At 45.8% G+C, this 26646-nt stretch overlaps 1 protein-coding gene across 6 annotated transcripts in view; it reads right to left on the bottom strand.

Moving 5' to 3' along the window:
* The window catches only part of Vwa3a (von Willebrand factor A domain containing 3A), a 68710-nt gene that overhangs the window by 40996 nt on the left and 1068 nt on the right, over positions 1-26646 (bottom strand). For 5 of the 6 annotated variants that reach the window (XM_076941935.1, XM_076941927.1, XM_076941907.1 and 2 more), the window contains exons 2-7: positions 15709-15832; positions 10509-10633; positions 10327-10404; positions 8320-8374; positions 2065-2163; positions 1156-1262 (exon numbers count right to left, since the gene is read on the bottom strand). In XM_076941935.1, the coding sequence (XP_076798050.1) occupies positions 1156-1262; positions 2065-2163; positions 8320-8374; positions 10327-10404; positions 10509-10633; positions 15709-15832 (588 nt within the window). The remainder of the gene's footprint in view (positions 1-1155; positions 1263-2064; positions 2164-8319; positions 8375-10326; positions 10405-10508; positions 10634-15708; positions 15833-26646) is intronic. The other variant, XM_076941945.1, reaches the window with a different exon arrangement.

The following is a 26646-nucleotide window of genomic DNA, read 5'->3' as shown; positions in this document are numbered from 1 at the left end:
AGTCTATATGCAGTGACAGGAAATACTAGTAAAACTGGAGGAAAAGCCAGAGCACAGAATAGGGCCATGAGCTCACGCTTCTGCTGTTCACTTGTTATGGTAGCCGGGGTGGAGCCGGGTCAACATTCTAACACAATGGTAGCAGGGGTGGAGCCAATGCTCTAACACAAAGCCATAAGTCCTTTGCCCCCCCCCCCCCCCCGTTTATTTTCAATTTCTATTTTGAGACAAGGGTCTAACTAAGTTGCCCAGGCTAGCAACTCTAGCTCAGGCTGACTTTAAATGTATGATCCTCTGCCTCAGCATCTGCCCCAGATCATCTGGGGATACAGGCATGCACCACCAGGCCCAGCTTCTTGCTTCTGCCTAAACCAGATGGAACACGGATGTATGTGTGTTTAGCCCATCTGTGGAGACAGACATAAAATATCATTGGGCGGTAAGAGTAGAAGTGGTGTTACAAAGGAGATTCATTCACTGTTATTTACCCATTCAGACTGTTTGGTTTATTTAAAACACGCCTGTATTATTTTCATAGTAATACAGCTATCATTTCTAGTGTGCTGCACAGAAGTGATGTTTGGGGCGGGGGGTGCCACTCAGGGGCAGATAATTTGGCCAGCACGTTCAAGGTCTGGTTCCATCTCCAGATCATCAAAAATAAAAATAGGAAATAAATAAGTAAAATAAAAATCAAGTGAGCTGTCTTGTGGTGGTCTTATTCTTTATTTTGGAAGAGTTTGTGGAGGTGACCATCTTTCCAACTGTTGCTGACACATTGCTGTGTGTTCTATCTGTTGCGGTTTGGGGATTTGCATCTTAACATTCAGTGAAGCGTTAGAGACAGAATTCAATGGGTAGTGTTTGCCCAGCATGTATAAAGCCATGGTTCTCATCCCTAGAATCTCATAAACCAGGTGTGCACCTGTGACCCCAGCACTCGGAAGCAGGAAGATCAGACATTCAAGGCCATTCTCAACTGCACAGCAAGCTTGAGGCCAGCCTGGGCTACACTAGACTCTAATTCAAACACACACACACACACACACACACACACACACACACACACACACACTCACGCAAATGTAACAGCAAATGTTCCATTGAATCACTCAAACTAGTGGACATCCCGGTGGAGTCCTGGCAGCTACTCACGTGGAAGTGTTGACTTCCACAGGGTCTGGCCAGAGCGGGTTGGCAGTGACACCGAAGGACAGGACATACAGCTTTTCCTTGAGGCTCAGCTGCTCATCAATGAGACTCTGTGAATAAAAGGATAGGAATGGCTCAGAGAGCCAGGGCTCTGTGGAACCTGGCTATACCCTCTAGTATAGGCAGCCCTCATTGTAGAGTGTTGACCTCGGCTAAACAGACACGTGCTGAACAAGTACTGCTGTCCCCCTTGGAGCCTCTCAAAGCTCTGCTCGACCTTCATAAAAGACAAGCTGTTGCTAACACAGTTGGTGCCCACCCCAGACAATAAGCATTTTCATGGAGAAGCACTGTCCATGTTGCCTCCCAGTCTGTGCCAGATGTAGCTCTGAGGGGCTTTGCATAAAGTCCTTTTATCCTGACAGCTGTGTGTGGTGGCTATATTGTCCCCCTTGCTTTACAGAGAAGGTATCAGGGGCACAAAGCCTGGAAGGGGTGGAGGTAGCTGAGATTTGACTTCACTTTTATATTTTGGAAATGTCAAAGCAACCAGAATAGTGTTCCCATCTGAAAAAGGCCAGGAGCCCAGGGCTGTGCTGTACTATGCCACAGTCAGCCCCACAGACTCCAGCCAGCATCCTGTCTTGGGGGAATCTGAGCTTTTGCTGGTGTCTGGCTAGGAGGTTCTGCTGTGGAAAGACTAGAAGTTCACACTGAAAGTGAGAATGTGTGTGTAGTGAGCTTTCACAGAATTTGTCACAGACCTTCCCTACAGGTGTTAATTGAGTGAGAATTGTTCTTTGTGAATGGCTCTGTTTTGCATTTGCTGTAAACAAAGCAGAGTTTGTCCTGAAGGCGGGGAGGCTGGTGAGGTGGGAGGCGGGAGAGGTACTCCTTGTGCTAGAGACTTACTGTGAGGTCGTTTTGGAATTCCTCTGTCTGAGGGCCACTGCTGACCTTCGATGAATCTATGAGGAGGCCCACTCTTGATCCCTTGATGAGGCCAAATGCCTAAAACCAAAGAGGAAATGTACAAACAAGCAGCCCAGTCCCCTACTTCTGAGGCAGAGGTGTGAGCAGCCCCTCTCCTCCCAACAGAAAGAGGCAAGGAGGGAGCCCTAGAAAAGCAGACCTGAGCCCCTGCCTGACGGGGATTCTGGCACTGCCTGCCTGCTCTGGGTGGTGGTTTGTCCTGAAGCTACTGACCAGCTTCATGCACTAACATACACTGTTACAGAAAAGTTATGGGAAAGCATGCTTTGGTGGATGGTAATGCTATCATTAATATAATTAATAATTAGTAAATATATATTTAATATAATGACTATAATGCTGATTGCTTTCTATCCCTATTTATGTGTTGTCTTCTCAGTGAAAGATATATGAAGGTTGCCAGTGGCTGTGGTACTTGTATGAGTTCTTAGTTAAGCTTCTAACAGGGATTACCATCATCATGTCAGTGCTGACAGATCCCACGTGTGCGTTTATCCCACAGTGAGAACATTGGGGGGAACTGGAGCTCTTATTCACAGGAACTCATAATCCTTCAGGGGCTGGATTCCTCATTCCCTGTTAAGATCGTTGTTCTGACAAGATGAAGCTTTGACATTTCCTGTCATTATTCCTCCAACATTCCTTTCCTAAACTTCCTTAGCAAGTGATTTCTCCTCCAGTTTTTACTCATAAAATGGAACAGAACTAAAACAAACAAACAAACAGACGAATGGCCAGCCACTTCCTGGGGTTGGGGTGTTTACTATACCAGACTGAGAACCTACCTGGGTTCATAGCCTCAGTTCCCACATAAAGACTGTGCAAGAAGGTACATGTCCTGTAACCCCAGAGGCTGGGACATCAGAGGCAGGTAGATGCTGGGGTGGGGGTGGGGTACTCACTGGACAGTCAGTCTAGCCTAAATGGTGAGCTCCAGGGTCAGTGAGAGACCTTATCTCAAAAAACCAAGGTGGAGCGTGATAGAGGAAGATTCTGATGTTAATCACTGGGCTCCTTGCCTATTTACTTGGGTACATATGTCTGTACATATACATGCACATGAATATATACAATACATATGTTCCTGAAGAAAGGAACCAGTGGGGGAGGGGCAGGGTGATAAGGGTCATGGGATATGAGTCTCAGCAAAGTTAAATGATGCACATATGAATAAAATTACCAGAGTGAAACCTATCATTCTGTACAATGGCTGCGTGATAAAAAAACAAAAAAAACCCAAAAAAACAAAAAAACAAAACCTTCCTGTGTAGAATCTACCAATGTGCTACCTGTGTCTAGAACTGTGTCTAGGGCTATTGCTTTAAGCCAACCTGTGACTCAAGTTACTGGATCTTCTCTGGTCAACTAGGGACTTTGGTCCTACCCCTGGCCCACCTCCTAGTTCAGTAGTCCTGCATATGGCTGTGTACTCTGTTACCATACAAGCAGGCTAGACTTTGCCTATCTCACAAAAGACTTAGGTTCTCCCTCCTCTACTGTTTTCTCTGCTTCCAACTAGTGTTCCTTGTCCTTATCCCCATGTCTCTGAGACTCAAGTTCAGTTCTTACCTCCTTCTTAAGAAGCTGCACTTGTGAAGGGATTAGTGACCTCCGTCTTTATTGAACCTGAGATCAAATCCACATTCTCAACTTCCTTGAACTCCAATAGCTGACAGTACAGTTTGGCCATGACAGTCTGTCAGTGTATGACATTTAGGCCCTTGTTAGGCAGATCCTCTTCTTCGTTTCATATTGCAAGTAACTACTGCAACATCCTAGGAAACTGTGACATGACTGTCACCTAAGGGTTCATTAGAGATGGAGAATCTCACCCAGTCATGGTGGATCAGGCCTCCTATAATTCCAGTATTTGAGAGGCTTAGGCAGGAAGATTTTTGGGAGCTCAAGGCCAGCCTGGGCTACAGAGTGAGACTCTCTCTTCCTCTAGAGGCAGACTCCTCCTGCCCTATAGACTGCCCACAAAAGTGTTCCCCTAAAGGCTCACGTGTTTCAGCTTAGTTCCCAGGTGACAGATTCCATTACCATGAGATCCCGGCCCTAATCTATGATAGATCTATAATGTCAGGTTATTGTTGGGAGGTGTTGGAAAGTTTTGAAAGAGGAGACCTCTTTAAAGGAACATGGGTATGGGCATGTCCTTAGGGTTTATATTTTGCCCTTTGCCCCTTTGCCTCTCCTTTTTCTTCTTTTTCCTCTTCCTCCTCCTTTTCCCTCCCCTCAGCTGACATGATCTTTGCTCAGGCGCACGTTCCCCACCATGGTGTTCTGCCTAATCACAGCTTACAAGCAATGGACTTAAAAGATAAGGATGGACTGAGACCTTTGAACCCCAAAACCAAAGGCAATCTTCCATCCTTTATTTATCTCCAAGTACTTCTGAAACAGTGGTAAATACTAACACTGATTTTTAAGTTGGTGTGCTGGCTGGCTACAACGTCAGTCTGACACAAGCTAGAGTCTTCTGAGGTGAGGGAACCTCAACTGAGAAGATGCCTCCATAAGATCTGGGTGTAGGCAGGCCTGTAGGACATTTTTAAAATAAGTGACTGATGTGAAGGGCCCAGGTCACTGTGAGCACTGCCAGCCCTAGGATGTGATCTTGGCTGCTATAAATAAGCAGGCGAGGCATCCATGCCAAACAAGCCAGTAAGCAGCACTCCTCCATGGTCTCTGCATCAGCTCCTGCCTCCCAGTTCCTGCCCCAACTTCCTTCCATGATGGATTGTGATGTGGAAGGTTTCAGTCACAGCAATTCACAAGTAATTAATAAAGGCTCCACCATCCACTCTCAACTCGGCCTATCTGGGCTCTCCCGCTTTGGCTTGGTGGATATTTGAGGATGGGTGGTTCTCTGTTGTGGGGAAGCTGACTTGAATACTTTAGAGTGTTTAACAGCACCCTTGGACATTTCTAAATGGGATGTCAATAGCCTCTCCAGATCTGCTAGCTGTGACAACCAAGAATGTTCTCAGGTCTTGCCAAATGGCCCCTGTGACAGCGAAGTCACCATTAAATACACATCAGTTGGAAACCACTGTTTCATACTCATTCCATAAGGTATTTATCTATTTATTATAAAGCTGGGGGTTGAACCCAGGACATTGTGCTTGCAAGGCAAACACTCTACCACTGAGCTAAATCCCCAACCCCTGAACTCCTCTGAGTCTCACATTTCTCATCTGAATGCCTTTCGTTTCCTAAGGCTGTCACCAAGGGGATCTTTGGACCTTCAGACTTGTGCCATTGAGCAGTGCTCTTCATCCATCTGGATGTTTGGTGAGACTCTCTTACTTTTTATATCTCAGACAAGGCCTCCTGGTTTTCCCCAAACCTGTTCCAACCTTAGCCTTTCACATTTCAGTAAATGGCTTTCAGCACTGGCCTGGGCACCCTGGCTCCATCCTGTTCAAGCCATCCACAAATCCTGCCTGCCCAACTATTCCTGAATCTATTTCATCCTATGTACTTAAGTCTAAATCATTATGGTTCTCACCTGGCCTGTCTTGTGTTTCCTCCTGAGCACTCAGCTCACCTAGACAGCAGCTGCTCCTTTGAAATGCATTAGGCCCATCAGTGCTGTTTAAAAGCCTTCCCTTTGGCTTTCCCTGATTTGAACCTGACCAGCCTCATACCCATTCTCCACATTGCTTCCTCCGTCCTGACACACTGCCCTGCTTGTTGCTTCTGGAGCATGTTACAGGTCTCAGGACCTTTGGACTTGCTGGTTTTCTGCCTGGGACAGTCTCTACTTTCTGGTTCACTGGCTCGCTCTTCATCTGTTCCGTGTCCCTTCTTCAGAGTCCCTCCCCTGACTGTCCTATGCAGAGTATCCTCCCTCTAACACAAGGAATCAGAAGTTAAAAATTAGAGCTCCTCTCTTCCCTTTAAAACATAAAGGGAGCAGACTGGGAGGGATGGGGGCTGGGGAGACAGCACTGCCTGTTCTTCCAGAGGACCTGGGTTTCTTTTCCAGCAACCACATGGTGGCTTATAAAACTGTCTGCAATTCCAGTTCCAGAGAACCTGGTGCCCTCCTTTAGTTTCCATGGGCACCAGGCACACATGTGGTACATAGAGATGCTCACAGGCAAAACATCCATATACAGAAAATAAATAAGTTTTTTAAAATCCCATTTTAAAAAAAGTGTAAAAAGAGGCTGGAGGTAATGGCTCAGTGGCTAAGAGTGCTGTCTGTGCTTACAGAGGCCTGGTGTTTAGCTCCCAGCACCCACATCAGGTAGAACAGCTCACAATTCCCTATTCCTCTGCTCCAGGGGAGCCAATACCCTCTGCTCTCTGAGGGCAGTTACTGTGGTGTGTGTGTGTGTACACGTGAGTGTGTGCATGCACGCATGCACTACCACTGGAGTTTAAAAATACACCATCAAAATTATATGGTTTGTTCACAGAGACTGGGCCACCAACCAGGGAGCATGTAGGGGCTGGACCTAGGCCCTCTCCACATTTGTAACAAATATGGAGCTTGGTCTTCACGTGGGACCCCTAACAAGTGGAGGGGGCATCTTGGTTTCTGTTCCCTGCCCCCTTGCATCACCTTACTCTAGCTGGACTGCATGGCTGGGCCTCAGTGGTCTAGGATGTGCCTATTCCTGCTGGGACTAGATGTCCAAGGTGGGGTGGTACCCAAGAGATGGCTTCCCCTTCTCTGAGGAGGAGGGGGGAAACAATGGGGGAAGTAATCTGTAGGGCAGCACCAGGAGGAGAGGAGGGAGGGGGTTGGGATGTAAAGAACATAAAAATTTCTTGGTGAAAAAAATTTTAGGATTTATCCCATAAAAATAACAGGTAAGTGTATCTGAGAGAACCAGAGCCCAGTGATACCAGACAGTCTCCTTTTTAAAGAGGTGTCAGAGAGCAAACATAAAAGTAAAATGTGCATATTCTGAAATTTAGACAACTAAAGTGAAACTATTTGAAATTATGGAACCAAAATAAACATTGTTTTAGACCTGACGCGGGCTGCACAGGGCTAGCTCGTGACCCTGCTCTAGCGCCTCTGCAGATGCAGGTGTACTGCTTTCCTCCTGGGGGCAGCACTTTGCCTTTCACATGTCACCACCTCCTCAGTCCATGAGGCCTGGACCCATCACCCCTCTGCGGCCCTCCGTACTGACCCTGCCCTCCAGCCTCTGTGTTTCCCAGGCATGCGCACTAGCCTCAGGCCTAGCCAGTCGGCACGCTTTACCCTTTGACCATGATGACTGCTCTAAAGAAGGCTAGCGAGAGACAACCCCAGGACTTGGGAGTGTGCGTAGGGACCATAGTGTGAGATCCCTTTGACTGGAGTGGTCTGGATGGTGATGTGAACTTCGTGTCGTCAGTGACCTTCTGGGAGGATCGTCCCATAAATTAAACTATGCCAAAAGAACAATTTTTTTTTTTTTTTACATTTCTGAGGCAGAATCTAACTATGTAGTCCAGGGTAGCCCTTGGTCTCTCAATTTTCTAAAAAAAAAAAAAAAAAAGAGAGCTGGACATGGTGCACACCTTTAGTCCCAGCACTTGGGAGACAAAGGGAGGCGCATTTATGAGTTCGAGTCCAGCCTGGTCTACAGAGTGAGTTCCAGGACAGCCAGGGCTACACAGAGAAACCCTGTCTTGAAAAACAAACAAACAAACAAACAAACAAAAAATTAAAAAATAAAAATCGCATTGTGTGTGTGAGGGGGTGGGGGAAAATGGAGGGGAGAAGAGAGAGAGAGAAAGAGAGAGAGAGAGAGAGAGAGAGAGAGAGAGAGAGAGAGATCTCACATGTGGAGGTGGGAAGACAACTTTCCAGTTGGTTCTTCCACTGTGTAGGCCCTGGTGATCACACTTAGATTGTTAGGTGTGGCTAACATTGCCTTTACCTGTGAGCCGTCTCATCAGCCTGAATGCTCAGTGTCCTCGCCTTGCCCAGTGTTGGGATTACAGGTCTGTGCCACCATGCCTGGCTGGGTTTTTTAAATTTTAAAGTCTTGGGACCTCAGTAACAAGAGCACAGCTCTGTCTGTGGGCTACGTGTTTGTGGGTTAAGAAGTCTGTGTTTTAGTGGACGCCAACTTGAGTTTGTGTACCATCATCTGCAGTGGAAAGGGCTCTAATCAAGCAGCAGAGTTGTAGAGAGCGGGAAGAGACACGCGCGGCCATTACCTTCTTGCTGTTCTCTGTGAGCCACCGCAACCTTTGCTCATAGAGTTCAATAGTGCTGTTGGGACACCAGAAAGACTTGTCACCATCAGACAGTGCCATCACAGAGTGCTGTCACACACAGGGCAGGTTCATCACCGATGTCACTTACACAGAGGAAAGCTTATCAACTGATCACCGTCACTTACACACACATAGAAAGGTGGCAGGATTTTACAAGTTTCAGTTATCTAAATTTTTAATTAAAAACTTTCTCTTTTACTTTTATTTTGTTTCTTGCTTTTTTTTTTTTTTTTTTTTTTTTGACAGAGTTTCACTGGATAGCCCTAACTGGCCTATAACTTGCTATGTAGATCGGGCTGGCCTCAACTTCACAGGGTTCTTTTCCCTTCCTCTACCTCCCTATTGCTGGGTTTTAAAGGTGTAGCCTTTTCTACATCTTTTGAGAGAGAATTTCACTCTGTAACTGAGTTTGAACACAGGACTAAGACACTGAGCCGCACACTGAGACACATTTGTGTTTGAGACCTTGCTTTGCCATTTATGATGGACTGTGTGACCTTTGATAGGTGTAGAATTCTCTCTGAACCCAGAGTTTAATCATCTTCTATGTAAAGGTAATCACAGCACCCTGTCCAAGTCAATTTGCCAAATGACTAATCTAGTTACGCAGATTTGACTATTCCATAAAGATGTTGGATTTGCACCTTCCTTTGGCAGAACGGTGACTGGTACATTGCCCATGCTCCAGGGAGTGACCCACACTCATGCACATAGAGATACAACTTCCTAGACTCAGTGATGTATCAAAAGGAAGAGAAGGAGAAGCTGATGCTAACTACTACATGAGGTTGGGAGGCAGTGTTTGGGGGAAGGATCTGGGAGGAAATGAAGGGTAGATGTGACCATATTTAATCGCATACACGTATTAAACACTCAAAGAACAAATAAAAACAAAATGTTGAATTTACAATTCAAATTAGCAGAGCCATATATTACTGAATTCTGTATGTGTGCAGGGTAACATACTGTAATCCAAAACTCAGAAAGCTGAGGCAGAAGAATCTCAAGTTTAAGGCTAGTCTGAGCTGCACAAACCCTGTCACAAACAAACAAACTTAGAACTAAATATCAAGTAATTATTTAGAACATTCTGACCCTAAGAACTTTCTATAAAATTTATAGTTAAAGCATTTTGATGTAACTCACTAATCAGCCACTGTATGAAAGGCAGCTGAGCAACCACCTTTTGGTTAACTGGTGTGACTTTTGGTGGTTGGTTGGAGAACAATACAATGTTTTGGATAGTTGTTAAGGATGAAATAAGATCTTGTGGGCAGCCCTTACAGAGTTTCTGACACATTAATAAATGTTATTACCATCATCACCTCTTGGGAAACCTTAGGCAACAGTAATTACTACACATTACTACAGCTGGGATAGAATCCTAACGGTCATCCGGTCTACCGATTATTGGAACATGTTTGTGAGTGTGTGTGTGTGTGTGTGTGTTTTCTGAGTGTGTGCACAGGATCCAAGTTCAACTCCCAGTACCCAAAAGGCAGCTTACAACCATCTGTAACTCCAGTTCCAGAGGATCTAACACCCTCTTTCTGGACTTTGTGGATACCAGGCACACATGTGTGCACTAACATACATACAGGCAAGACACTCATACACATAAGATAAAACAATTGGTTTGGGAATTGGGCACATGCCTGAAACACATTTGCAAGGGTGGGAGCTGCACCAGCCTGACAAAGTTCTCAGTCATTAACCAGCAAATGAAGCTGGGAAGTCTGAGGCATTCATTGGAGGGCTCCAAGGGTTTCAAAGGCTGAGAAATACCAGTCTTGTCTAACGTCTTCATTTTAGAAAAGGGCAAACTAGAGGTAGACGAGACAAGCTTAAGGTCCACTGGAATTGCTGACTGGTACCAATCATATGCAGGCTATGAAATGAGAGGAAGGCCTCGAATTCTGGGATAGTGGAGGATGCTGGGAAACTTACTCAGAAAGCCTTGATTTAAAGTGGTGGATGGTCTGGGTGGTGAAACGCACTTTGGGCACAGCATTGTTACGGTCCTCCCTGAAAGAGTAAAGCTTTATTTGGGGTTTCTCAGGCTGAGGGCTGGGTGTGCCACCACAGCCTTGGGGAGCTTGGGAGGAAGGGTGGAAGAACTTCAGACTTACAGCTCAACTGTGCCCTGGTTTATCAGGTCACCCAAGGTGAGTTTTTCAAACTTTAAGCTGTGCATTGCAAGCCAGTCTTCAGAGTCTTCCAGAGCTGATGTCTGGGTCTCACTTCCCTGCAGCTGCTACAAGGCAGAAACCAGAGTCAGACAGGAAACAGTGGGAAGGCGGCGGACACGGATGAAGGTGCTCTTGGCTCCCTTCTCCAGATAGCCAAGGGCTGTGAACGCTGAGAGAACCGATCCCAAGGTATTCTAAAAGTTCTCTTGCTAACTGGGCACAGTGGTACACACCAGTAATCCCAGCACTTGGGAGGCTGATCAAAGCCAGTCTCAGCTACAGAGCAAAGGCCCTGTCTCAAAACACCAACACCAGCTAGGTGTGGTAGCATACGCCTTTAGCCCCAGCACTCAGGAGGCAGAGACATGCTGATTTACCTAAATTCCAGGCCAGCCTGTTCTACAGAGCAAGTTCCAGGACAACCGAAGTTACACAGAGAAACTCTGTCTTGGAAAACCAACCCAAACCCAAAACAAAACAAAAAACCACCCACACCGATATCAACATCACAGCAGCAATAACAAAGCTAACCCCCTTGCTGAGAATGATGAACATGAGGTTGGTTGCCCTGGTGACGCCACCCTTGTATCAGGCCCTAAATGTGGCTCACATATTCAAGGGCAGCTCACTATGTGAGGGATTAGATAGACACACAATGACCAGAAGACACAATAGTAGAATCACAACTTCTGCAAAAATTAGCCCAGAGTGGTTGGGATCTGATCAATGACTTTTTAGCTTTCCATGTATTTTTTGTCTCTGCTTCCAAGCCAGGAACATCTGGAGAAAGCCAAGTATGTCTCCCAAACCAAACACAGAAGATACCTTCTTCTGTTGAGTCTCTCTCCACCTGCTGAGAGCTTACGGTCAGAGGTACTGGGAGACCCTGTCTTCCATATGAATTGTTCTATTTCCCAGCCTGTTGTTGAGTCTACAGCAAACACACGTCCTAGGGCTGCTCCCTCGTGGTGAGCAAGGTCTGGGTAAATTTCTGGTTTGTTCTCAGCAGGATGATCTTGCTTATTTCCGAAACTGCATGCTCCAGATCTTTTCAAATAAGTTCTGTTCCCTAGCATTCCAAGAGACCTCAACAAACACTAACCGGTCAAGCAGAAACCGGGGAATTCTAACTCCACCCAAGCCCAGAACCACAGCAGTGAGTGAGTGGGTATTTAGAGGGATAAGTCCTTATTCATCACAGGACTGGGCCATCAAATGTGTGATGACACCTTGTGCTTGGTGACATCTGTAATATACGTGTGCAGACCTGGCAGCACCACAAGCACTTAGCACTGCTGATGCGTTCCAGAGCCAGCCTCGGACAGCCTTGACTTAAGACTGAGCCAGCCTTCCCTTGTTGATCTATCTCTTCTGGGGGTATTTATGAGTCATTGCTTTGAACTAGTCCCATTCTGGGTGCTCTGGCTATGATGCAAGTAAAAATATTCTTGTCTTCTTGCAGCTTGTATTCTAGTGTAGATAGATGGACAGCGAGCAAGAAATGAAATCAACATGCAGGAGAGTGTTAGAAAGAAATACTCCTAATGAGAAGGCGGGAAGAAAAGTGGCTGGAAAAGGGCAAGGGTGGTTTGAGAGGCTGCCTGGCTGAGAGGCAGTCAGACAAGGCCACTGAGCCAGGCACTGAGGGCTAAGAAGGAGGCAGTCCTACGTACAGCAAGGGAGGCCATGCTAGGTGGAGCCATGGAGGTATGGAGAGGCGGGAGTACGGGAGGATGGAAAGGGTAGCTGGAGTGTAGTTGTGGTGGTTCGAGTGAGAACGGGCCCCCTGTGCTCGTACATTTGAGTATTTGGTCCCCAGTTGGTGAAGGAACAGTTTGGGAAGGGTTAGGAAGTGTGACTTTGTTGGAGGAGGTGTGTCACTGATGAGCTGTGAGGTTTCACAAGTCCACAGCATCCTTGCTGACTCTCTCTGTGCCTTGTGCTGTTTGCTGTCTCTAGATGCAAGCTCTTAGCTTCTGCTCCAGCATCACACCCGCCTGCTGTCATACAACCTACCATGAGGGCCATGAATGAACCCTCGAAAGCTGTAAGCAAGCCCACAACTAAACGCTTTCTTTTTAAGTTACCTTGGTCACAGTGCTTTGTAGTGAAGACAGTAGTAAGTTAGAAGTGGTGTTATAAAAGCACAGACTGCACACATATAAGCTGCACGAATGTGTAAAGCAGGGTCAGAGGCTCCTGTGTAATGCCTGCTGCTGTCTGTGTGCTACAGAAGGGCCTTGAATACAGATGGAGTTGGACCATCCACTTCACTTAATATTAGGTAAAAGGCCGAGAAGCTGTTGTTCACTGAGGGTTTGGAATCTAGCTCAGGTTCCACTGTGAGACACAGATACACACACACACACACACACACACACACACACACACACACACACACCAGAGCATCTGATGACTATGGAAATGACCTTGAGCTCCTTCTTGACACCCTTGGTCCGTCTTTGGACTTGTGTAGAGCAGGGTTTCCACTGTAGTGGGCGAGTGGGCTGGCTGGAGGCCGGAAGCTGTCTACTGCAGTGGAATGAGCCATTCTGCAGAGGACAGACGACACTGGAGGAAAAGGCTGGAGGAGCGCAAACGCAGGCGTCTCTGGGCCTTAGCTTTCTTGCAAGCACTGCCTTCTCCTTAACCATGTGAGGGGCAGGGGAAGCTAGGGCACAGACGTGACCTTGAGTCCTTCTGCACCGATGGTTCTCAACAATGCTCTTGTTTTTCTCTCCCATTTGGTTATAAGCAGAGAGTTGTCATTAAACAAAGGCCATGAAAACAAAAGGCCGTGAGGCTGGTGTTGTTCACCTTGCACTCTTTGCCCAGGACCATTTCTGTCCTGTGTGAGTGTGTGAGTGCGCACTCCTAATTACTGCAAATACTAACACAGCGCCTAGGCTAAGCCAGGCACTTTCCATATAACAGTTATGTAATCCCATGAGACGGACACTCTTCTGACAAGGAAGCTGAGGAACAGAGTAGTTAAGTGATTTGCCAGAGATCACACAGCTAATGACAGCAATGGAGCTGGGACTCATTGGAAAAGCTGTGAACCACCCACTACACTGATTCTCTGAATGAGCACAAACTACTGTTCTCTGTAGTGAGAAGCTTTCCTCATTAAATGATTCAATGCTAAGAATACCTGTTCTGCCTTTGAGAGGCTTGCTGCCAGGCACCAGTCTTTTTTTTTTTTTTTTTTTTTTTGGTTTTTGGTTTTTTGAGACAGGGTTTCTCTGTGTGGCCCTGTCTGTCCTGGAATTCACGCTGTAGACCAGGCTGGCTTCAAACTCAGAAATCCACCTGCCTCTGCTTCCCAAGTGCTGGGATTAAAGGCGTGTGCCACCATTGCCTGGCCAGGCACCAATCTTAACAAGGCTATGCATCCTGTAGCCACTAGGTGGCACTGTCCTCCTCCAGGACACCGTGTGCATGACACTGATCACACACCTTTTTTCCCATCTTGCACTTGAATAGTCTGTCATGTTTCAGGCTGTGGCTTTTGCCCTGCAGATATATGAAAGTCTGTTCCTACACATGTCACTTGCGACTGAGGGACCTCATGCTCTTCTGCAAAAGTGGGCATTAAAAAGTTTTAGATTATATGTGTGTGTGTGTGTATATATATGTATATATATGTATATATATAAAGATTTTCATACAATATATACAAATATATATTGTACGTATATATTTTATATATTGTATGCATATAATATTTTGATATATTTTATAAATATAATATTTATATATTGTATGGAAAAAATATATATGCATTTTTCTAGACAGGGTGTTTCTGTGTAGCCCTGACTGTCCTGGAACTCACTATGTAGACCAGGATGGCCTTGAACTCACATAGCTCTACCCACCTCTACCTCCTGATTGCTGAGATTAAAGGCATGTACTGCTATACCCAGCCCATACAATATATTTTTATCATGTTTTCCCAACTCCTCCCACATCCCCCCACCCCCGCATTATGCTCTCTTTTTCTTTCCCCTGAAACACTGTTAGAGAAAACTGATTTTCCTTCTGCTTGTGGTACCAACTGTGAACAGCTTCTTGGTTGGGGTTCGTAAAGTGGACACTTTACATGGCCAACACTGAATGCTCATTGCTGGGCAGTCAGAACCTCTCACTGCCTGGGAGGAGAAGCAAGAGGCCTATCTGTAACTGATAAAGGCAAGTCAGGCCCTTCCCACACCTGGAAAGTCGGCTGATCTGAGATGAAATTAGAGGAACAAAGACCCACGTCACTGGCAGCTGATGCCACTGAATGGCTTCTTCTATCTGTATTTCCTCTCTATTTTTTATTTTTAGACAGGGTCTCATGGGTCCCAGGCTAGCCTCACAGTGGCAGAGAGCTGAGGCTATCCTTGAATCTCTGATCCTCTTGCCTCTAGCTCCAGAATGCTGAGATTATTAGGTCTGTACCTCCATGCTTGGTTTCCTTGTTTCTGTTCAGTTAAATCTGTTCTCTCATAAATGCTTAAACTTGAGAGAAGTAAAAGTGACTGTTTTTCTGGCTATTTAATTAATGGTGTTATAAGGCTGGATATCCTTTGACTGATATGGAATTTATATTTTAGTGTGGATTTCCTGGTGGGTGGTGGCCAGCCACCTTCCACTCACAACTTGTAGGGATGATAGCTTCCATGGTAGACAGAATTCTGAGTCATCCATGATTTTAGGTGGAGAGTCACTTGTACATGGAATGAATCTGAACCCACAGTGTGGTTTATTTCTTTCTTTTAAAAAATTAAGCCTCATGCCCTGGCCCTCCTGTTCTCACAACACTTCCTGAAGTAGAGTTCTGGACCTAGGTTTTAGGGACTCCTGTAAAAAATCCTAGGAAAGGGAGTGTTAGAATCAAATGCTTTGTACTTCAGCCTTTGATAATGAAACCAGGATTCTCACATGTTCCTAAATAGGCAATGATCTTCCCACAGTCTGAAGAACTGTGTGGCCAAGACAGAAACAACTCGTTAATTTCTAAATCTAGGGGGTTACAGAGAAGTGCTTAACCACATTCGTAATGCTGGGTTCTACTGAAGAAAGAGTTCAGTACATTCCCCATTCCCTGCTATGATCTGTAAGCATCACTGGTGAACTAAAGCAATATGGTTGTTACCAGTAAGTCCTGGGTCTGGTTAACATGTGTAACCAGCAATCCATCCTGTGAGTTTTGGGTGAGGTCATTCATAATCTTCTGGGTCAGTTGCTTCTGTGGATCTCTGTCAGTGTTTCTGTCCATGCTACAAAACAAAGTGATTTGATCAGTGCCCAGCCCATGACACCTCTCCACCAGGAGGAGCGTCTCTCTCTTCCTCTCCCTTTTCCCTCCACATCCCCTTGGGGCTCCTAAAGGGAATCAGAAAACTTTTTTTTTTTTTTTTTTTTTTTTTTTGTTCTGTTTGGAAATGGAAAGGATTCCTACAGAGTTTTGATTGGAAGACTTTTTTTTTTTCTTACAATTTCCAAAGATCTCAAAAGCCCCACTCTGTGTAAGATGTTGCAATGACCATTTATCTGCTCTCTTTTCAAGGTTCACCCCTCTCAATTCTCATGAGCAAATTCTTACTGCTATTTTCATTTGGGAAGCCAGATTTAGCAGGCATTTTCCAGAAATTTATCACCCTGACTGTGGGAAGATATGGCTCCTTTGAGTCGTCGTCATGAAACCACCTAAACCTTCCTCTGACCGGTACAAGAACGTCAATGCAATATTCAGACAGCAGTTCTCTGGGTTTGTTCAGCTCAGCTCCAGTGCGCCGAACACTCATCAGATAACTGCTGCTCCATGTTCCACAAGCCAACAAAATGGCAAGCACTCCCTTGGCACTTTTCTTCTGAGACAGGGTTCTCTGTGTAGCCCTGACTATTCTAGAATGTACTATAGAGCAGGCTGGCCTCAAAAACCATAGATCTACCTCTGCTTCCTGAACGTAGAGATTAAAGCCACCACGGCCAGCTAGCCTTGGTACTTCTGTATTTGGGTGAACAGTTAGTTCTGTTGTGGGACTGCCATGTGCACTGAAGGGTGCTCAGTGGCATCTCTGGCTTCTACCAGTCAGTTGTACCTTGTTTCCTTCATTTTGACAATTCCGAGTGCTTTAGATGTGCCCCCTGGCGGTCACAATTGTCCCCAGTTGTAGGGGGAATTTAGCCAAGCAGGCTCAGCCACAATGCTAGCACATGCACCTGGCCTGCTGACACTTCCTCCCTGAGCCAACCTAGAATCTGCCAACATGGCTAAGAGACCCCTGATGCTGGATCAGGCAATAGAGTGAGCCAATGAGAAAGGGAGAGCACCAGATGTATCTACTTGAGAGCCAATGAGATGCTGGTTGCGGGATATAAATGTTTGTCCATTTCCTGCAATAAATGAGTCTGCTTTTGCCACTTGTCTTGACTCCTGGAGTCTGTGTCGTTGACTCTGCCTTGGTTATGGTTGCAAGCAACACCCAGTTGGGAATCACTGAGATGGATATTGCCTTTGTACTTTCAGTTTCTAGTCATTAAAAAATAAAGATTTATTTTATTTTGTGTGTATGAGTGTTTTGTTTGCATATATGTAGTGAGCTGCATGCATGCCTGGTGCCTACTGAGGCCTGGATCCCCTGGAACTAGCATTCCGGATGATTGCGGGGTGTCATGCAGGTTCTGGAAACTGAACCCAGGTACTCTGCAAGAGCAACAAGTGTTCTCATCTCTGAGCCGTCTCTCCAGCCTCAGGGCTTCTATTCTTGATGAGGAAACTGCTATTTTAAAAAAAAATCACTAGTGTGCTGTTAGGATGCCTAGAGGGTCAGGGTACCTGCCATCATGTCTGACAACCTGAGTTTGATTTTCAGAACCTACACTGGAGGAAATAACAGTCTCTTAAAAGTTGTCCTTTGACCTCTACATGCACATGCATTTGTATGTATGATGCATGTGTATGCACACACACACAAATACTAAAACATTAACAGTGATAGGGAGGGAGGACACACAACACCAGGCTACTAACACTGTTTGATAAAGTCTCAAAGAATCGAATTATTTTATATTTACTTAAAGTTATACGTGTGTGTGTGTGTGTGTGTGTGTGTGTGTGTGTGTGTGTGTCTAGCTTAAAGAAAGCTGACATGTGGGTTGGCAATGTTCTCCACAAGAACCATAGACTAACAAATCCCTGCAATAGGTATGAGAAACCCCCCATTGAATGGTGGTTATAGTAGTCCAAGTTACTCCCAAAATAATACAGACCATTGACATGGCCCTTGGTTGCCTTTCATGGGTTGAAGGTGAGCCTTTAGTGCTAAAGACACAACACACTTAGGATACAGGACTCAAATGACTCAAGCTTCATCTGACCCGAAAGCCTCTTTCTGACAACCTAGCTTCCATGTTTCCAAAAATACTATGCAAGCTGCCAAGGGAGGGAAGCAATTAAACAGTCCTACTCAGCTGCAACACCTTGAACTATGACAATGACCAGCATGGAAATATATCCATAAAAGTACAATAAATAGCATTTATGTGTCAGTGACAACCAATAGCTAATTGGATTAATGGCCCACTCAACAGGAGGGATTATCAGGCTTGGTACTGAAAACCTACCCAGGTTGCTGGCACTAGTGAGGTAACAGATTTTTAAAAAGAATATACTACTCCCATATATACTAGCAATAAACTTTGCTAGACCAGCATAATTCCTTACTATGTTCTAAATCTTATCCTTATTCCCACGGATAAGTGTAGCTACCACCCTTATCAAAGTTTTCCTCTATAGCAGATGGAGACCATCACAGAAAACTGTAACTGGATATGATACAGAGATGAACCAACCATGGGTCTTCCAGCCCCAGTGGTTACATCTCCATCACAGCTCCCTGAATATTGAAGTGGTGGTGGAAAGAGCTAAAATACCAGGAAGTCTGCTGTGAAGGTCTCTCCTAGGGATGGCCGCAGAAGCAAGGGCAGAACAATCACAGTATCAATGGACATGTTACCACACAGAGGGAGAATTCTAAGAGGAACTATTCCTAAAGAACTACAGGCAACTAGTGACTCCCCGAAGAATGAGAATTAGCCTCTCCCCAGGATGGGCCTCCTTATTGGCTGGCCAGTGTATGAGTTAGCCCTGAAACCACATACACACCACAAAAACAAACGTAGCCACCTGTATTTATGTATTTGTGTGCCTGTGTGTGTGCTCACACACACATCAATAATAATAAGAGAGAAAGAGCTTATCAGTTTGATTGGGGCATTGAAAGAGTTGCAGGGATGGTAGCTGGGAGAGGCCAGAGGGAGAAAAGGGAAGAGGAAAGTAATATAATTCTATTTCCATTAAATACATATTTTAAAAAATCAGTAGTTGCAAACTAGCAAATGCTGCAAACAGCAAGCCATCGGGAATAGGGTCATACTGCATAGGAGAGCTGCCTACAGGGCTGTCTTTTGAACTCAAACCTTGAAGCATGACAAGGAGGCCATGCTAAGATTGTGGAGAGCTGGAGTAGGCAGGGGAGCAGCAAGACTCTGCGTGGGAAGGGCGCAGCCTATCCAGGGACGGAACATAAGACTCTTGGCACAGGGATTTCAAGACGGAGAAAGGGGAGATAGCCAGAGGAAGCTATCTTCAAGAGTTGTGTGTATGCTCAAAATGTGAGTCCCTAGTGTGTGCAGACGGCAGCTTCCTGAGTCATTAGCTGTGCCAGATAGTTTTATGCCAATTTGACACAAGGTAGAGTCATTTGAGATGAGGGAACAGCAAGTAAGAAAATGCCTCCATAAGATCAAGCTGTAAGGCAAGCCTGCAGGACATTTTCTTAAGTGACTGATTGGGGGGAGGTGTCCAGCTCATGGTGGGTGGTGCCTTTCCTGGTCTGGTGGTCCCGAGTTCTGTAAGAAAGCAAGCTATGCAAAACCATGAGGAACAAACCAGTAAGCAGCATTTATTCATGGTCTCTGCATCAGCTCCTGCCTTCAGGTTCCTGCCCTGCTTGAATTCCTGTCCCTGAATTCCTTTGATGATGAAATGGGATGTCAAAGTGTAAGAAAAATAAATCCTAGCCGGGCAGTGGTGGCACACGCCTTTAATCCCAGCACTTGGGAGGCAGAGGCAGGTGGATTTCTGAGTTCGAGGCCAGCCTGGTCTACAGAGTGAGTTCCAGGACAGCCAGGACTACACAGAGAAACCCTGTCTCGAAAAACAAAACAAAACAAACAAAAAACAAACAAACAAACAAACAAAACAAAAAAAAAAACCAAAAAAAAAAAAAAAAGAAAAATAAATCCTTTCCTCCACAAGTTGCTTTAATCAAGGCATTTTATCAGCAATAGAAATCCTGATGAAGGCAATAGTTCACAGGTACCTAAGGCTGGGCAATCATAGCCTTCTTTGGGCAATTTTTACTTCTGAGTAAAGGGCCTATAGCACATACATTTAGACCAGAAAGATGTGTAGGAATGTGGGTGGAAGGCTAGTCCCTCCCATGGTTTCCACGGAGTCATTCTCTGTGGCATCTTCACTGTTTGCCTGCCCCTTCCCAGGATCATCTCTCTGTGTGCCTTCTAAGTGATGTTCTCTGAGGCTAAGCAGTGCACACCATGGCATAGGACTTCTATTGATGTGATAAATACAATGACCAAAAGGAACTTGGAGGAAGAAAGGGTTTATTTAACCTTACAACTCTCAGATCATAATCACTGCTGAGGAATGAATGCCAGGGCAGGAATTCAAGGCAGGAACACGGAGGTAGGAACTAGAGCAGAAGCCACGGTTACTTGCTTGCTCCCCATGGCTTGCTCAGCCTGCTTTCTTATACTATCCAGCAATGCCTGCCCAGGAGTGGTACCATTCCTGGTGGGCTGGGCTCTCTCAAATCCATCATCAATCAAAAAAATGCACCAAAGACTTGTCCCAGACAGATCTTACAGGGGCATTTTCTCAATTTAAAGCCCTTCTTTCCAGGTGACTCCAGTTTGTGTCCTGTTGATGTAAAACTAATCAGAACAGTCTTCTTCTCATGTCTCCTCTCTTCCCAGGCAATCTTGCACATATTCAATATTTGAACGGCTATCCACCCTCAATGACTCTCACCTGTATATCAAGAACCCAGACATTTTATTATGACTCCAGCTTTTGGTGTTCTGAGCTGAAGATCCACCCTTTCTCCACCAGCTCAATTCCCAGTTCCCATCTCTCACCTCCAAGCTACATCCTGTTAAGAGACTTTGCAGGGCCAATTGGACTGGTCAGAATTTTAGGATTGTGGAGAGTTAGAATGGTTGAGATTTGAAATCAAATTATTTTGGGGTAGTGAAGTGGAAACTCAAGGGTTCTTTGGAAAGTAGGCTGGATGGTGTTTTGCTGGTGCAAGCACATGAAGGAACGTTTAGTTAAAGTGGACACAGGTGTGAAAGGCTAAGGCAGACTTGTGAAGGGACGTTTCACTGAAGCAGACACGGAGAGAGGAAGTTCTGCTAAAGCAAACACATGAAAGGACACGTGATGAAGGACTCTTTGTTAACAACACGCTTGTATTGGTACCACTGTCTTACACTGCATGGTTGAGCTGCATTTGTCGGGACTTCATAGAATCACACCAAAAAACATCTGGTGGTATGCGACTTCTTGCTGCTTCCTCAGACTGGAGCTGATTGGATGCATGTGCTGAGGCAAGGCACGTGGATGTTTGGAGGGAGTATAACTAGAACTTCATGGAGTGATGGAGAGGAAGCTTGGCTTGCTGGTACAGCTAGCTGGGCAACACTTGTGGGTCTCACACATCTTTGCTGATCTTTGCTTCCCTGAGAGAGGCACAGCTGAGAACTTCTCCTGTTGGCCTCTCTTGCTGACTAGAGCTGAGGCCGAGGCCTGGCTGTCTTGGCTAGGTCATGTCACAGGTGTTCCTAACCCTACTCTACCAAACTGAACGGCTTGTGTATCCGGGAAGTGTTTATGAGTGGATCGAGCTGCTGTTGCCTGCTAACCTGTGAACTGAACTGCCGATTTCCAGACTACACAGACAGAGTTGCTCCAAAGAACTTCTCTAAACAGGTCCACTTCCCCGTATCCTTTCTTTCCCACTACCTCTGGTGGGTGGTGGGCTAAAAGGGAGGTTAAAGTGTTTAAGAACCATCATTAAAAATAAGGCTTGAAAATAATTAAAGTTATAGGGCAGTCTTTTTTTTCCCCTGTTGAGACAGGGTTTCTCAGCATAACCTTGGCTGTGCTGCAGCTCACTCTTGTAGACCAGGCTAGCCTCAAACTCACAGAGATCCACCTGCCTCTGCCTCCCGTGTGCTGTGATTAAAGGTGTGTGCCACCACTCCTGGCTGTGGGTAGTTTTTAGTTCAATTAATTCTCCATCACTGTTTCTGACCTAACTTTCTTTCAACCACTAGGCAAACCCTTTGTTGTATATTAACCGATTCCTAGCTGATGGACCAAAGTAACTCCGTTTTAAGATTAGAAGTCATCTTGTTAACAAAGTCAAAATAAGTTCATTCCTGTTTTCTGTAAAAAGTTTTGACCATGTCTTGACCCATTTTCTGGAATTTGACTTCCTCCCGTATGCTGATCTGTACCCTGACAAGATATAATGTTCTACCAAATTCCTCTGAAAATCTCCCAACCCTTGTAAACCCTAGCCTTGCAGTTCTGAGGCTATAAAAACCCCACTTCTCCTATGTTGGGGGCTGACCTCTCAACTCCTACAGTTATGGAGAGGCAGTTGCTGGACTGGCTATATAATACACACATATAATAAAGCTTGCTCTACAGTTGACTAATTTGGGTAATGATCCTAACTCTCATTTGGTGGGATTAACACTAGCTTCCACATCATAGTGTAGCCATAACCTATCTGAGGCACCGATATCACTGGGACTTGCTTTAACTCAAGACATTCTTTGATTATGAAAGTTCACACAATCACTTACACACTGAAATGCGGTACTCAAGACAGACAACCCAAATCCTTGTTGCTGGGCCATGGTCACTCATACTGGCTGAGAAGGAGTCCTCTCTCATCTCCTTTCTGGGAGAGCTGCATCTTGCATTCAGTGTTAGCATTTTGTCTAAGCTCCGCCCCACAGTTGCCTGGCAACAGTCAGGTGTGCCTGACTCACTATAAAAGGGGCTGCTTGCCCCCTCCCCTCTCTCTTGCTCTTGCCTTCTTACTCTCCCTCTGTCCTCTCGCCCCTTCCCCCCTCTCTCCCCATTCCCTTCCCCCTCTTTCTCCACATGCTTATGGCTGGCCTCTACTCCTCTATTCCTTCTCTCTCTCTCTCTCTCTCTCTCTCTCTCTCTCTCTCTTCCTTTCTCTGTCTTTACTATCCTCTTTACTCCCCTCCCCATGCCCTGAATAAACTGTATTCTATACTGTACCATCGTTGTGTGGCTGGTCCTTCAGGGGGAAGGGATGCCTCAACATGGGTCCTCAGAGGCATCCCCTTCTCCCATACCTGACTACACCTTCACCAAACATATCCCCTCTCTATTCTTTTTATAAACACAGCGCACAGTGCTCACTGGAACTGGGTATTTCTACTAGGGAATTCAAACTTGCCCCATCCAAGATGGAAGTTGGGATATTCCATATAGGCCTGTCTTTTTTTCTCTGTTCTTTGGCCTAGAGAAGCCACCATCTTTGATCTGTTCTTGATGTTCATTCCTTTTATCTAGTCGTCTCCCCATTTTCATAGGTTTTCAATAGTATATATACTAATTACATATAATAATAGGTCTTTCTATGACATTTTCACACATGTATATAACATACATATAGTGGGTTTTGTTTTTTTTTCTGTCCCGGTCCTGGTACTCACTAGGTAGACCTGGCTTTGTACTCACAAGGGTCATCCTGAGTGCTGGGATTGAAGAGGTGAGCCACCACACCCAGTTATATAATGTATTTTGGTGTTTACCTTTCCACTTCTGCTTGAAACTGTCAAGCAGAGAGTCTTCCCTCCTCACCAACCCCCTTCTTCTTTCCAACCAGTCCCAATTGTGTCTTTGCTTTTTCTTTTATTTTTATTTACAATTCTGATGACCCAGTGTGTTCAGAGTTGCTTACAGGAGCGGGATACCTTATGGTGGCTACGACACTGAAGCATATGTCTCGCTTGTCTCCCAGTGACTATTAATTAGATTTGTAGCCTCAGGGAAGGATGAAGCCTCATGCCCCTTCCCTCTTTTGTGACAGTTTTGAGGGGAGTAAGCTTGTGGACACTTGTACTAATAACTACAGCTGCAGAGCTCAGGGGCTCATTAGCCATGACATGCCTTCAAGAAAGTCTTCCATGACCCTCCCTGATTCCCCCAGTTCTCATAGTCTTTGCCTCCTTCTGTGCGATGGTTTTTGAGCCTGAGGTCCTCTGACCTTGTCATAGATAACTGCGTAGTGACTGGCTGGGCTGCAGCCCTTGGTTTCCTTATCTAATTGAGTCACTTCTGTTCAAAGGCTTTCCTCTGTTTCTAGGGTAGAGTCCTTAAATAGCTTTCCAGATGCCACATAGTTGGGCTGCTGGCCACCTCCCTCTCTAGAGCTCCCAACTTACCACTGTCCTTCCAACACAGCCATGGGAGGTCCCAGAAAGCTGGACAGCTCCTTTAACCACAGGACCTTTTCCTGTGTTATTGCTTGTACGCTGGACCATTCTTCCGTCCCCACACGTTACTGGTGTAAGCCACCACGGCCTCTAGAGAACTCTCCAGCTTCCTTTTCTACCTCAGATTCCTTTTTATGTGGATTTTCATGTACCTATGTTCCTTCCCTTTCACTTTAGCTTGGAGTCATCGCCACTAGCATGGCATTTAAAAACTGGCACTGTTCCCTTTATGCCGTAAATTACACGAGAGTGAACACTGAGAGAAAAGAATTGTGTTTGCTGTTTGGAGATGAGTCATGTGACATAGCCCAGGCTGGCCTTGACTGTGCAAGTTTTCCTGCTACAGCCTTCCGAGTGCTGGGGTCACAGGCAAGTGGTTAAGGATGAACAGGATGTCTTGCTTCTGAGACTTCCATTCAACCCAGGCACTTTTAGAACTCACTAATTACCAGCTTCTGGGTTCTGTGAGATACATCATTCATTAAAATATCCCACCCTTCTGAGTGAGCAAGCTGGCTCATTGACATTTCTGTTACGTGCATCCCTCCCTCCCTCTTTTCCTCCCTGCCTCCCTCCTCACCAAATTGTGGGGCAAGGCACAGGCTGTGAGCATCGAGCAGGGTTGTGTGAGCAAATGGATGAGGGCTGACTTTATAAAGTGTGCTAGGAAGAGCCCTGGACTTTTGGCTTCAGTTGAGAATGAGCTGGGATTTGTAATCACGGCTCTCTCCACTAACTCCACTGTCAAAAACGAAGATGATGATTGTGAGAATACTCTGCCAAAGGCCAAGTGTGACAGAAATGTAGAATACCCTAAGTATCCAGTTTGCTCCTCTGTTGCCGTGAAAAAACACTGCCGGGGAGGAGCAGGAGGGAGTTGCAACTGTATTCAGATTGTATTGTATGAGAACCCAGGGCAGGAACGGAAGCAGACGCCATGGAGGAATACTGCTTTCTGGCTTGCTCCCCAGGACTTGTTCAGCCTGCTTCCTTATATAACCCATGACCATCTACCTGCCCAGAGGGTGGCCCTACTCTCAGTGGGCTGGACCCTCCCACATCAATCATTAATTAGAAAGTGCTCCACAGGCTTGCCCACGGGTCAATCTGATGGAGGCATTTTCTCAATCGAGGCTCCCTTTTCCTGGGTTAACTGGAGTTTGTGTCTGGTAACTAGAGCACGAGCTGCACCTTCAAGCACCCCACTTATCCACCCCATGTACTTTTGTGGTGCCTCTTGGGGAATGATGTGCACTGATCCTGGTAGGGACAGGGATGAAGAAGACACTGTCTTCCCTGTCAGGACGGGGTACAAACGCCAGCTTGTCTGTGAGCACCTAACTGGAACGGCACCTCTCTGCATGGCTGCACTGCTTTCTGTTGCACGGGTCACCTCCTCTCCTTCTCTGTGGCTACGGTCTGCCCTCTTTCTCCCACTGAAGACGCTCGAGGACAAGAACTCTGTAACGTTTACCTATAAACTGTGGTGCTTGAAAGGATGCCTAGAGCTCGGCAGCTGCTCAACAAGATTTACTGAGTTACTGCATGAAGGGTGGCACAGCAGTAAGGGCCCTGTGGGGACGAGGCAATGGGGCTCTCACCATTAATCCACAGAGCCTGCTACCCACTGGGCTCCTCGGCCCTTTGTGGTCAAGGCATGTAATATGCCTGTCCCTTGGCTCTAAATCTTATCACAAGGAAAAAGCTCACCAGACACCTCCAGATACAGTCTGGAGAATTTCAGAATGTAGAGTGCAGTGGAGAATTCCAGAATGTCTCCAAGGACAAACTGAAGTATACCTTCTGTGGGAAAATACCTTTAAACCATGAGGAAGACACTTTTAAAAATGCTATCCTTGCCGAGTATAGTGGTGCTTGCCTTTTATCTCAGCAATTAGAAGGCAGAGGTAGGCAGGTATCTGTGAGTTGAGGCTAGCCTGATCTATATAGTGAGTTTCAAGACAGGCAGAGTTACATAGTGAGACCCTGTCTTAGGGAAAAAAATAAAATTTAAAAAGCTATCCTCCTAACTCATGAGGCCCCAGGACACCTCTGTTCTTTCTGTGGGAAGCCTGGGTCACCCCAGTCAGTGTCTGCCCCTTTCCCCTCCAGTGCAGGCTATTGCCTGAGGGTTCCAATTAGTCTCAGCCCTTGTTTTCCAACCACTGTGATCATCCTCGAGCAATGCAGGTATGGAGTTCAGCAAAGGGGGCACATTGAGGATGCACTGCCTGGGTGACTGGTGGGACCAGAGGAGAATGTCTGAATGGATCCCACGGACAGATTAGCATTTTGGTCAAAGCATATTGTTATTAGAGTTATCCGATAAAAGAAAGCGGTCAGCTACCTTCCCAGTTGGTTAACATCTGAACTAGGAAACTCTCAAATATGTAACTCATGAAAAGGCAATCTCGAGGGCTTAAATAGTTTTTACACTTATTTATGTATTTATTTAGTGTGT

The sequence above is a fragment of the Arvicanthis niloticus genome, chromosome 1 (assembly GCF_011762505.2).
Source record: "Arvicanthis niloticus isolate mArvNil1 chromosome 1, mArvNil1.pat.X, whole genome shotgun sequence".
NCBI classification, from domain to species: Eukaryota; Metazoa; Chordata; class Mammalia; order Rodentia; family Muridae; genus Arvicanthis; species Arvicanthis niloticus.
Note: the sequence above shows the minus strand (reverse complement) of the source record. Positions and strands in the feature narration are given on the sequence as shown.